Raw genomic sequence first — 13,615 nt, 5'->3', positions numbered from 1 at the left:
GGACCTGTGGGAAGCCGGATGAGCCGATAGAGGCACTGGGAGACAGGCTCTAGCACCCGGCACAGACGTTGGAGTGGTAGTGACACTCGCAGCGACCTCACCAGCTACTGGGTTAACCCCTCAGTGCCCGGAGGTGCCAGCCATCCCAGCCCGGTGCCACACGGAGAGTCACACCCCAGGGAAGGCGTGTGCCCAGCGGGGAGCTGGCTCTGCCCATGGGAAGGGGAAGCAGGGATTGGACGTTCCTGCTAGTTTAATCCGACACCGAAGGCTTATTCAGCTCTGGCATCAAGCTAAAATAGAAGTGACTAAATACGGCTAAATCCCTGTGCCGGGCTGGAGGCCAGATCTGCCCGGCTGCCACAGGACGTGGGACACAGCTGAGCCTGGGGGAAGCCAAAGACAAGGCAGGGGGAAGTGGCCTAGAGGAGAGAGGTACAGGCAGAAAGTAAGGAGAAAGGAAATGCACCGAGGAAGGAGTGTGAGAGACAGCGCCAGGCTAGCGTGGCAGAGAGGAGGGAGCTGCGAGTGTGGCAGGAGGGTGCAGACACAGCCTGGTACAAACCGATCACCAGGAGGCGCAGGTGGCCTCTGGGTGAAAGTCCCAGGTTGGGATTCCCTGGGTAAGCTGGCTTTGCAGATTGGTGTCATGCTTTGTCTCAGTTTCCCCAACTAGGGAAGGGGGCCTGCCTCATGGCGGGGAGGAGATCAGCCCAGGGAGGCGGGAGGGCAGGGCTGGGGGCAGGGAAGCAGATAGGTAGAGTGAGAGGGGCGAGGTGCCGGGGAGGGCAGGAGACGGACCAATGGATAAGAGGAGGCAGCTGGAGTCACATGGAACATTCTCCCCCAGAGGCTGTGGGTCAGATTCAGCACAGGTCATGGGGCAGATCAGCTTTCACTCCATCTGACCCCTAAAGCACGCCAGTCCCCAGCCAAGCACCACCCAAGAGCTGGGCTAGCAGGGGCTGCGGGTTGGGAGTGAGGGGAACCCAAAGCCATGGCAGGAGAGGGAAGAGGAGTCCAGGCTGGGCTAGCAGGGGCTGCAGGTCGGGACTGAGGAGCACCCAGAGCTGTGCAGGGGAGCACAGGGCTTGGGTACCAGGAGTCATGGTGTGTCCTGGGCTGGCCGCTTCCCCATGCAAAAGCCTCTCTCTGGCCCCCCTGTGGAGCGGGGCTGGGTCTGGCCCAGCTGGGGTTGGCCGCAAGTGATGACTAGCACCTGGATATCAACCCCCCACACTGCGGTCTTCCCCTAAGCAGTGTCCCTTCCCTGCCCCCCCAGCTGGCTCAAGCTACTGGCCTCGGGTAGCTCCCACCCCTTCTCACCCCCTGAGCTCTCCCAGGGGCCCTCGGGACATCCCTTCTACTGCTGGCTGGGGCACCGGACCTGCTCCCGGGAACAAGGGATGGGCACTAGGGATCCCCTTCTATTTGGAGCCAGGGAGCAGTGGCTGTCAGAGGTGCTTGGTGTCCCCCCTGGGCCATGTGGTGCCTGGGCTCTCTGCACTGGGAAGACGTCCTGGGAGGGGATCCCTGGCTGGGTGGGTGGGTGGGGAGAGTTGGATGCTTCAGATTCGGCTGCCCCTTCCCCCTCCCCCACTGGGCCCATCCCCCTACCACCCCATTGGAGCTGGGGGGCTCAGGATCACCCACTGGGTCCCTGCTCCCCTCCCGAGCTGTCCGAGGGGCCCCTGGACATGACACGGACCCCAGGCACGGGCTGGAGCATGGCTGGTGTGTGGCCCAGCACAGGGCCCGGCCGCTTTGGGCACCAGCATGGGGCCAGGGCTCTGTGGCCAGCCGGGGGGAGACGGGGGATGGGCACACGGGGACTCACGTGCTCTTTTCCTCCAGGTTGAGGAAGGTCTGGATCACCAGTGGCACCTCAGACTTCACGATGTACAGGTAGCTGGACATGGCTGTGGGGAACAGAGGGGCCGCGGGGCAGCCCCGGCACAGCCACATTACTGGTGCCCAGCAGACGCTGCTCTCCCAGTCGCAGTGCTGCCAGGAGCTCCCCACAGCTACACCAGGGGGAAGCCTAGGCGACCCCCCGGCTGTGCCCTGGGTATGCCAGATGGTGCCCTGGCTGGGTGAGGCCTCCATGGTAGCCCTGGCAGGGTGGGCCCCCACCACGGGTGCTCCATGGGTGCCCTGGCTGGGTGAGCCTCCTGTGGGTGCCCCAGGTTGCCAGTTGTGGCTCTGTGCTGTATGGGGCAGGGGTTCTGCCCATCCCCCACCTACCTCCAATGTTCTGCAGCGTGATGGCGATGGCCGCGGCCAGCTTCCCCGGTGTGCCAAAGGCCCGGTAGCCCAGCTGCTCATAGGCACGGATCCCTGCGGGGAGGGGAGGGGGGTCGGAGGGTGAGAGGAGCCGCAGGGGCCAGGCACCAGGGTGATGCCAGCAGGGAGCAGTGCCCAGGAATGCCGGTCCTCAGCCCTCAGCCCTGGGTTAGCGGGGGCGGGCAGGGAGCTCTGCCAGCCCCGAGACACAACCCCTCCCCCCCAAAGCACCCCAGGTTGCCTGACCCCGAGACACAACCCCTCCCCCTGCAGCACCCCGGGACCCCCAGCCTCACGACGCGACCTCTTCCCCCACAGCATCCAGGGACCCTCAGGCTCAAGACACGACCCCTCCCCCTCATAGCACCCCAGGCAACCTGATCCCACAACACGACTGCTCCCCTGGATGGAGCCCCATACCTGTTGCACTAGGGGACTGGGAGACGACTGCATCACCCACGCGATGCTCTAGCCCCTGGGCCCCCTAGGCTGAGAGCTGAGCACCCCTGCCCCCCGGTGTATTGGCCCCTAGCCCCCAGGGCCTGATCTTGCCTGAGGCACAGCCCCATTGAGGTGGGCTGCAGTGACAGGGCGCTGGGCCATGCCAGAGCCGACGTGCTTCAGGGACGATCCGTTTGCATCCTCCAGACTTAACGTAAAACCCCACGAGTGGGGCAAACGCTATGAGCTCGGTGCCCCCGCTGTCCCTGAGCACGCGGGGAGCACACGGCAGTGTGGTTACCTGGCCATTCAAAGGCCGTTCCCCTCTGGCCGCAGGCGGTCAGTCAGCCTCAGTCCACGCACAGGGCTGGGGGTGCAAAGTAACAAGTGGGGGGAGTGGGAACCTGGTGTGTCACGTTATTGATTTGAACTGGGACCATATAGAACATGGTTGCAACCAAAGTCCTATAGTGGTAACACATCTTGTATAAAGCGGATCAAATGAGATGTCTAAGACAAGGTTATGGTTTGCTGGTTATGATTATGCTGTCTATATGTGTGTATCAATTTTGTAGTTGAAGTTATGAATATTGGCTCTATACTGTCTGTATTTCAAACTTATGCTATGCTTCTGGGAAACATCCCAGACAAATTGGTGTTAGCTCTGCCTAGCCTGCTTGATGGCCCATTAAGGACCATCGGCTATACAATTGACCCATTGAGGGAAGGCAGATATGCCTTGTAACTCAGCAAAGTATGCAGGGACTGGCCCATGTGACTGCAGACTCCATCTTGCTGTGATTTTCCACAGTAAGAACAAAGAGGTGTTCTTACACCTGGAAAAGACTATATAAGGCTGATGCCTCATATCCATCTTGTCTTCAATCCTGCTTCTTACCTCTGGAGGGACTTTGCTACAAATGGAAGCTCTACACAAAGGACTGAATGTCCCATCCCAGCTGGGGATGTATTCCAGAGACTTGATTTGAACCTGCAGTTTATTCTATCTCTGCTACAAGCCTGAACCAAGAACTTTGCCATTACTGTATGTAATTGATTCCTTTAACCAATTCTAACTCTCGTCTATATCTTTTTCCTTTTATGAATAAACCTTTAGATTTTAGATTCTAAAGGATTGGCAACAGCGTGATTTGTGGATAAGATCTGATTTGTTTATTGACCTGGGTCTGGGGCTTGGTCCTATGGGATCAGGAGAACCTTTTTTCTTTTATTGGGGTATTGGTTTTCATAATCATTTGTCCCCATAACGAGTGGCACTGGTGGTGAAACTGGGAAACTGGAGTGTCTAAGGGAATTGCTTGTGTGACTTGTGGTTAGCCTGTGGGGTGAGACCAAAGTCTTCACTGGCTGGTTTGGTTTGCCTTAGAGGTGGAAAAACCCCAACCTTGGGCTGTAACTGCCCTGTTTTAAGCAATTGGTCCTGAATTGGCACTCTCAGTTGGGTCTCGCCAGAACCAGCCTCGTTTCATGGTGCAAATGGGAAAGCTGGGCCTGGAGATGACCCTCCCATCCCCACTTGCAGGGGTCTTACCCACAATCCCAGAGGACTTCAGCAGCAGGTGGATGGAGTAGCTGGACAGCAAGGCCACTGTGGTCAGGAGGAAGCTGGAATGAGACGGGAGATGAGTGAGCCGAGAGCAGAGTCCTAGGAGGCTGCATTGAGGTGGGAGCTGCTGGGACAGAGAGCTGAGGCCTGGCAGGCCAGAGCCCTGGGGGTCACAGGCGGTGGCATACCGTGTGGCCTGGGGGTCTCTGAGGGCCAGATTCTCCAAGGAGTGGAATCCCTGGCACTCCCATTACCTTGGGCCCCCAGCCCCTCTGTGCCTCAGTTTCCCCTTCGGAAGCAGAGGGTGTGACCGTGTTACTGATACAAGGGAGTTGGGAGGATTCACCAGGCAAAGGGCCCTGCTAGTCCCTGGTGAAAATCCACTGGATTCAGTGCGGGCTCCAGCCAGCCCCTCTCCCTGCCCCGTGGCAGGGCTCCAGCTGCACCACGGCCTGTGCGATCCGCGTCTCGGGGCCCCACCCGCTCGCGGTGCTGGGCGGAGAGTGGAGAAGCTGCTGCCTGTCAGTGGCTCCTGGAGCCTGCAGCTGCCTTGGCATAATGGGGGGTGGGGGCTTGGAAAACCCTTGTTAACCTTGCGGAACCCAGCCAAGAGTCAAGGGCTGAGTGTTTTTTAGGAGCGGTCTCTCCCCAGTCAATGAAACGCACGTCCTGTTCATCCCACGTCCCCATCCCCAACTGTCCTTGTGCCCGTCCTGGGGTGTTTCTGGAGTCCAGAGAGCAGTGGATGCTATTGCACCGCAGCCAGTCACTTCTGATGCTAGTCTGTGGCCTCAGGCTTCACCTTCCCAGAAAGGAGCAGAGTGAGCTCTAGCCAACCTAAAGGCCAAATCTCCATCTGTGAGCCCTGGGGCCAGCTGGGCTCCTCAGGGCGATGCAGAGCCCGGGGGGGAGGGGCGGGGGGAGAGAGGGTGAAGCATAGGAGGGATGGAGCAAAGCACTCTGGATCGGGGTGTGTGTGTGTGGGGGTGAGTCCAGAGCCCAACCGGCTTTAGGAAACATCTCCAACCTCTTTGAAAAAGCTCTTCCACCATAGGAACGACACTCACAACTCTGCTACACAACAAACCCCAGCCAAACACTCACCCAGCTACCCAAACAATTGACCACCTATCCAGCCAACCAATCAACCATTCACCCACTCAAAAAAACAGCCATCCAACCAGCCGCTCACCCAACCAGCCAATCAAGCACCCACCTACCCAAACAAACACCCACCCACTTACTCAACCAACCACTCACCCACCCACCCAGTTCCTCAAACAACCAATCAGCCACCCACCTAGAAAAACAACAATTAAAATCACCCTGAAACAAATCAACTGAGACAACCCCATTGCGATGAATTCATAACAATCTAACCTCCCACCAATCAAGCTCTGATCCCCTCCGTGGTACAGGGAAGGCACCAAGACAGTCCGTTGCTGAGCAGCAGGAGATAGACATGATTGTCTGGGAGGCGCTCCAGGGTTTGGGATGGCCTGGGGGCCCTGTTCCTCGGCACTGTTCTTGGAGACGTCATTACCCCCAGAGCTATTTACATGTTCCCAGGCATGTGGCCTGCCCAGCCTCTCTCCTCCTGTTTATGGTCATTTCAAGTCGTAGGGTGTTTGCTTTGGAAGGGCCTGTGGTTCCCTCTGGCCAGCCGGGGACCTGGAGCTTTTCCTGAGGAGTCGGAGGGGGCCGCGGATCCTCCACTGCCACAGAGCCATCGCTGGATGCAGCTGTTTTTGAATGAGATCGGAGCCATGGGGAGGTTAGGATGCTCCAAGCCAGATGGATCCATGCCCAAAGAATCCTGCTGTCCTATCCACACGAGGACTTGCCCAGCTCTCGGGACAGCTGTGTCACCTGGGTGCACTGGACAAAAGGCCCCCAAACCGCCCACACCTGCGCCAGGACAAGGGCATCGCGATATCCCTGTATTGCCTGAGATCACCCTGGGCAAATGCCACTTTGCCAGGTCATGCCAAGTAGTGCCAGCCTCCCCCTGGAGCCGTGCATGCTTGGTGGTGGGAGAGCGGCGAGGACCAGGGCTGGCTCTGGCTTCCAAAGTGAGATCGCTCACGCCGCGGGGCAAAGCCTCTAGGCTATAATGGGCTGGGACCTGCCGACCAGAGGACGCAGCAGAGGCAATGCAGAAGGCCTGCTCCGTCTCTGCCTTGCGTCGTAGGAGTCCAATGGTGTCCCATGTGCCTGGGGGCTGCTGGCAGCTGTGTCGGGGAGAATGGAGCCAGCAAACCAGCCTCTGGCCAGGGCGCACTAAAAACAAGGCGCTGTCTGATGCGCCGAAGCCTGAGAGAGCTGCTCCCAGCGTGTAAGGAAGAGCCAGAGTGGAGCGCTCATCCACATTCCAGACCTGGGAACACCGGGCAGCTCTCAGCTGGTCTGGCCCCAAAGCACAGGACAGGTTGAGTTTAAAACAGGAGACAGAGGGCGGGGGGCAGGACACCAGGATCCCATTCCTGGCTCTGGCCTACTGTGTGATGGTAGGCAAGTCACCACCCCTGTCTGCCTCGGTTTCCCCGTCTGCAGCATGGACACGCTGACATGTGTAACAGGAACCAGGGCAGCCTGGCAATGGGATGGGGCATTTGGACTGCAGCCAGATGTCATAAGACTGGGGCCTGAAATACAGATCTGGGTTTTTGGTTCTGATTGACCCTCCACAGCCACAGCATCCGAGACTCTCATGCTCTGTAGGGTATTCAGCCTTGCAGCCTTCCTGCCTGGGGTAGGGCAGTTCCATTACCCCCATACAAATGGGGAAACCAAGGCACAGCGCCTGAGTGACTCACATATAATGTCATAAGCTGATCCCCCAACCACCTTTTCACAGCTTCTCGCCCAGCCTGGTGCATGGCTCTAAGAACAGGATAAGGTCCTGGCTAATTAATGCCCTTTCCTCTCAGATCCGTTGTCATTAGTCCCGCTAGGTAACAAGGCATCTGCCAGCGTCGTTTGCATTTGAATGGGCTTTTCCCCAGCAGTCTCCTAGGGAAGGAGATTTTCTTTTCTCTCCTGCCATCCCCAGAATCTTGAAACGAGTTCGCAGCTAGGGGGGACCGGGCAGCACGGATGAAAGGGTTCTCCATCAGCTGGAGGTTCATCTCTGGATCTGTTTGTCCTGGTTTTACTCCAGGGTAAAAACACTTTCCTATCAGTAAAGGGAACCCCCCCACCCCAATATCCACCTGAGTTCTGCTGTGATGCGGAGAGCTGAGCACGTGTCTTGCCATGTTGCATAGTTAACCAGCAACCTGGACACAGCCTCAGTCATTTCACGGCACAGATCCCCACCAGGGAGTCCTGAATGCTGGTTTTGTTAAAGCGTGGGGGCTAGAAAACCCATGGGGCTAGAAACAGGTTTGTGCCCTGCGTACATACTCCAGGATAAATCAGGCGTGACCCCTCTGCAGCCAACAGGAATGGGCTGCGGGGTCAGGCCAGTTGCCCCCATGTGTTTTAGGAGATGGATTTTCCCCACAGCAGCAGCCTTGGACCTTTTGAATGGGAACCAGGAAGTGAAACCGAGTGAGCAAACTCTATTCTCTTGGCTGAGCGGGATGCAAACATTCATCATGGATCCACTCCAACCCCCTGCAGTTTGACGCTGCTCCTTTCTGGAGTGGCCCAATCAGGGCCGAGACCCTGCTGCACCAGGTACTGTACAAGCACATGTAGGCATGGTCCTTGCCCCGAAGAGCAGCCGTGAGAAACCGGGAACTGGCACGGAACAGTGAGCGGAGCAGAGACTTTGGGTCTATTTCCAGCTCTCTCATCAACTGGCTGGGCCACCGTAGTTGAGTCTCTCTCTGGCTTGCTCTGTGCCTCAGTTTCCCCATCTCTCAAGGGGAGATTATGGCACTGCACCACTCCCCGGGGCTTGTGGGACGAGCCTGCTGGAAAACTTCCACTGAAACATTTTTCCATGGGGAAAATACCGTTTTGATAAACTGACATTTCCTGTGAAATCATAATGGTTTGGATGAAATTTCACTTAGAAAAAAAAATGGTTGGAAAAAAAAAAAAGGTTGAAAAGCTCCGAATGGGACTGCTGATTTTTTATTGTGAAATACTGCTTAATTTTCTAGCAAAACCAGAACAAACCCCATTTCTCAAAGGTTGCAATGGAGACTGGAATATTTTGATGGCCCTAAACCAGGGTTTCCAGAATTTCATTTTTTGGAAAATTTCCAGTGGTTTTGGAATCTCCCTTGAAATCTCGCTTGTTTCATGGGTGCAGGAATCCGGGGGGCGACGGACTCTGCTCAGGAGGCTGCCATGCTACGTGCACTGAGACACACACGGAAGAGGAGGGCAAAGCAGGACTTGTTTCCCAGGCGCCTGCAAAGGTTTCGTGAGCAGCAGCGCATCTGTGGTTGTTTTAAATGCAAACCCAGGAGGTTGTGGCCAGGGGCTCAGGCCGGGGGCTCTGGGAAGGGCCAGACACCGTGGAGCCAGGCCTTGCTGAGTCCTAGCCGAGCGTGTGAGTAAGCAGCAGAACCGTCCCAGGAGCAGGTACCCGCTGGGCTCTGGAGGGGGCTGCCCTCAGGGCTGAGTTGGTTCAAGGCTCCAGCCAGGGCACTCAGGGCTGCGGTTTGGCGTGCCTGCGCTAACCTGCCTCAGCACCGGGGTCCATGAAAGCAACTGGCCTGGGATGTCATCCCGCCTCAAAGGAACTCCCTCCACAGAGCCAACCCCACAGACAGGATAGGAGAGCTTGCTGCAGACCAGATACCACAGTGATGGGCACATGATAGCTAGCTAGATGGTACCCTCCCCCCGCTGCCCATATCCATCCTGCCCAGGGGTGGCCCCTACCCAGCCATGCCCAGCCAGTGCCCCCCCATCCCCATCCTGCCCAATCGGTGCCCCCCAGCTCTCCATCCCCCCCCCCAACCACTTGTTCATATCCTGCCCAGCTGACACTCAATCCCACTCTTCACCTCCCCCTGTACTGGAGCCTGGCACTGCCAACAACAAGGCATATGACACTATGCCCATGCAGAGGGCACGGGATGGACAGGGCACTGCTTGTAGGGACACGTGATCGAGATGAGCACCAGCTCCTCGTGACCCGCAGACACCTCCCCGCCAGAAGCTGGAGGGGCAGTGATCCCAGATCACCCCGCAGTGCCCGGCTGGTTGGGTGGCCTCGTGGCTACGTGTTCCCAGTGCCATCCAACTTGGCCCCAGAGGCGAGCAGCAGTGCTAATCTCTCCGGTCACACAGTCCAGAGTTTATTACCATGCCAGGGGCTGAGCTAGGCAGGCCTTCCTCCTCTGCCTGTCACGTGGCTCTGTGGGCGACAGCTGCCCCGGGGCTGGCATCGGGGGATCCTTCTGAGGGGCTGCACAGAGCGACACCAGCCACTGAAAGGCTTCTGGGGCCCACCGACCACTGCCCAGTGGATGGGACACTGGGGGTCGGCGGTGCTTGGAGGCACCCAGTAGTGGAAGGATGGCTTAGTGGTTAATCCCCGGCCTGGGCTGTGGCCGATCTGGGGTCAGTGGGCAGCTGTGGCACAAACTTTGTGGCTAGGGGGTCTCAGTTCCCCATCCCATCCTTGTCCATTTAGCTGGCCTGCCCCTTGGGGCTGATGCCAGCTCTGGCTGTGGGTGCGTACAGCGTCTGGCACAAGGGGGCTGGGTCTTGGGGAGTGCCCTGCAGCCCCGCAGGATGGCAGGAGGCGCCCTGGAAAGCGGCCCTCCTGGGTCATTTCCCCTCCCTGGCTGCAGGGACCTCCCACCTCTCTCGGTCAATGGAAAATTGGCTTTTCAGAAGCTGCGGGCAGCCCTGGAGCCAGCCAGGCCTTGGCTGCCCTCTCTGCTTTGTTTGAACAGTTGTGAGTGGTGCCACAACCAGCAACGACCCTGGGGAAAGTCCACAGCTGCCAGCTGCCCTGCTGCAACGCAAGCAGAGATTTGCCCCCTAATCACCTGACTCCAGGAGCTGGGGCTTTAGGAAACCCCCTTATCACAGAATCGTAGCCATACGGTGAGGCGTGTGGTCACATTCCCAGAACTGGCAGCTGGGGAAGATGGTGAAGGCTCAGCGAATTGCATGGACACAGGCAGCCGGTTTATACGCCCCCTACAGAATTTGATAACAGGGAGACGATTCTCTATTCAGCTCTATATGTTAGTTGAGAACAGCCATGCAAATTATGGGTAGCCGTTTCCAAAGTAGCGGCTGATTCTGGGGTGTGCAAGCCGGCGGGCCTGCTCAGAAGGACTCAGCATCCACCACCCCAGCAGGAGCAGCAGGTGCTCAGCAGGTGTGAATCAGAGGTGTCTCGTAGACCTTGACTTGACTGCTGTAGAGCCTGGTTGGTTTTATCACCAGGCGGTTCTGCAAGACAGTGTGTGTCTGTCAGGTAGGTCTGAATCTGCATCTGGGTCCATGTGCACGAGTGTGAGCGTGTGTGTGTGGGGGGGTGTCTATTAGACATGGCTGCAAATTCCCCTGTAAGCCGGCGTTTGTGTTTGCACTGTGATGCCCTCCTGGGCCCACCAGAAAGCCGTGACGGCCAAGTGTCAGCCATTCCCGGCCCGGACTGAGAAAGCCTGCGGCCAAAACTGTAGCCTCGGCAGTGTGGCCCGTGCCAAAGGGAGTGGCAGGGGGTCCTGGTGGGTCTAACAATGCGCTGAATCAGGAGGCCTGGGAACTGCAGAGATCAGCTAACCTGTATCTACGCCCCCCTCTGGTCTGGGCGCATGGAAGGGGAACTGTCAGCACAGGCTGGGGACACAGCGCCAAACTGAAGGTGGGAAAAGCACACAAACCTCTTCAGGTACTGCCAGGTAACATGTGTTACTGATGGGCAAAATCAAAGGGGCAAATGCCAGGCCAGGAAGGAACTGGGACTTGTAATTCTATTTTGTTCCAGATGGGTTGGTATCCTGCCTCATCTGAGTGCCAGTCAGTCGTGCAGCAGGTGATGTGGCTGGCATCTGTCATGTGTGGTCCGCTCTCTCTCACCTTTCCCCAGGCGGCAGGAGGGCGGGGGCTGCATGCACTGCGGAGGGGCTGGGTTGGGCAGCATTTGGTTTGATTTGTCCACACTGCTTTGGGGAGAAGGGGTCCTTGGGCCACAGAAGCGGCGGTGCTGCGCCCAGATCTCCCCCGGACCTTCGGGCAGAGGCAGGAGCTCCATGTGCCAGCGGAAGCCCATCTCACTGGTGCGTGGCTGCGTTCGATACCAGCTGAGGTTCTCTGAGTGCTGCAAGCTTTGTGCCCTGCTCTGGTGTGCAGCTGTATTCTAGCTGAGAGATGACGGAGGCGTGAATAACTCCGGCCAGGTCATCATGACAGGGCAACCTCGCCTAGAGTGCCCTCCAGCAGCAGGGTGCAGCATGACAGGCGTCTCCAGCCTCAGTTTCTCTTCCTTGTCCCGCCATGCAAGGAAGAGTCACTCAAAGCTGGCCTCCGAACGCAACATATCAATCAACTCCCAGGCCGTCGCTCCGCACACAACTCCCACAGTTCCCACAGCAAATATTGAAAGGTCCAACCCATTCCCCACTACAGGAGCCTGGCCTCCAAGTCTGGAGCAGTCCTGCGTTCCCTGGCCACAGCCCTGTTCCCCAGGGCTCCCTGCCTGGCAGTGACCCATCTTCCCACACCTCTTCGCCCAGAGAGCTCCTGGCAGTCCTACCCCTCCCACAGCAACACTCCGGTTTCTGGGCTCGGCTGGTTTTTCCCCTTTTCCTGGGGGTCCTTGCCCGGGCATCAGCTGGGGTCGCACCGGCACACCTGTTCCAGCTCCTCCGTGTCTCTCGCTGAATCCTCTCCAGTTCGGCCTCACTCCATCTCCCTCCCTCTGGAGCCTGGTGCCTCCCGAGCCCCATATTGAATCGACTGATTGGGGCATCAACCATTCACTGGGGGAGACTGTCTCGTGGCCCAGAGGCTCCAGCGTGATTCCTCTGCTCACCAGCACCGCCCCCAGCTCGCTCGGCTTCAGCCTCAGCCAGCTGCTCTTCCCCCCAGGAGCTGGTCTCGCCCGCGCCTGGGCAGTCCTGGGGGCTCTGGCAAGGTCGGATGTGGTGCAGGATGGGTCAAGCTGGGAGTTGGCTGCATATCGCGACGCTGGCCCTTGGCAGATCTGTGCGGGGGAGAGGAATTGGGGCCTGTCGGGGGTGGGGTGTCGAGAGCTGGCGGTGGAGCAGACAGTGCACTGAGTTGTGCCGTGCCGAGGGGTGTCAATCACAGCTCCTGGGGCGGAGACATGTCTGGCCCCTGCCGTGTTTGTCTCCAGGGGGAATCCCCCGTGTCTGGCTGATTGCTCTGAGGCAGTGGGAGACCGGGAGGGTACTGTGGGCTCTTGTCTCTGCCAACATGCCAGCATTGTGCCAGCGGGATCACCGATGGCATTGGGATCCCAGCTGGGCCAGCCACCCACGGGCCCTCTGCCCATCCCTGCTCCTGTCAGCCAGCGTGGCCACAAAGCTGCGGGGCAGCTCAGGCAGGGTCAGCCGCCAACAGCAAGTGCAACACCCATAGCGTGCGAACACTGAGTGTGCGTGTCCACCCAGTGCACACCCCTCTATCCATCCATCCATCCATCCATCCCCATACACACCCTTCTATCCATCCCCACACACCCCTCTATCCACCCCTCTATCCATCCATCCATCTATCCCCATACACACCCTTCTATCCATCCATCCATCCCCACACACCCCTCTATCCATCCATCTATCCATCCCCATACACACCCTTCTATCCATCACCACACATCCCTCTATCCACCCCTCTATCCATCCATCCATCTATCCCCATACACACCTGTCATAATTATAAAGGGAAGGGTAACAGCTCTCCGGTGTACAGTACTATAAAATCCCTCCTGGCCAGAGACTCCAAAATCCTTTTCCCTGTAAAGGGTTAAGAAGCTCAGGTAACCTGGCTGACACCTAACCCAAAGGACCAATAAGGGGACAAGATACTTTCAAATCTTGAGGCGGGGGGAAGGCTTTTGTTTGTGCTCTTTGTTTGGGAAGTTGTTCGCTCTTGGGACTAAGAGGGACCAGACATCAATCCAGGTTCTCCAAATCTTTCTGAACAAGTCTCTCATATTTCAAACTTGTAAGTAAACAGCCAGGCAAGGCGTGTTAGTTTATCTTTGTTTTCTCAACTTGTAAATGTACCTTTTACTAGAGTGTTTATCTCTGTTTGCTGTACTTTGAACCTAAGGCTAGAGGGGGGTCCTCTAAGCTCTTTAAGTTTGATTACCCTGTAAAGTTATTTTTCCATCCTGATTTTACAAAGAGGATTTTTACCTTTTTCTTTAATTAAAAG

At 57.6% G+C, this 13,615-nt stretch overlaps 1 protein-coding gene across 3 annotated transcripts in view; it reads right to left on the bottom strand.

The window, feature by feature from the left end:
* SLC38A3 (solute carrier family 38 member 3) overlaps window positions 1-13,615 on the bottom strand; it is a 79,220-nt gene that overhangs the window by 14,126 nt on the left and 51,479 nt on the right. For all 3 annotated transcript variants that reach the window (XM_065551402.1, XM_065551403.1, XM_065551405.1), the window contains 3 exons: window positions 4,277-4,350; window positions 2,245-2,337; window positions 1,838-1,919 (listed from right to left, as the gene is read on the bottom strand). In XM_065551402.1, the coding sequence (XP_065407474.1) occupies window positions 1,838-1,919; window positions 2,245-2,337; window positions 4,277-4,350 (249 nt within the window). The remainder of the gene's footprint in view (window positions 1-1,837; window positions 1,920-2,244; window positions 2,338-4,276; window positions 4,351-13,615) is intronic.

Source organism: Chrysemys picta, chromosome 7 (assembly GCF_011386835.1).
Source record: "Chrysemys picta bellii isolate R12L10 chromosome 7, ASM1138683v2, whole genome shotgun sequence".
NCBI lineage: Eukaryota > Metazoa > Chordata > Testudines > Emydidae > Chrysemys > Chrysemys picta.
The sequence above is the reverse complement of the archived record's forward strand: the minus strand, read 5'-3'. Positions and strand labels throughout refer to the sequence as shown.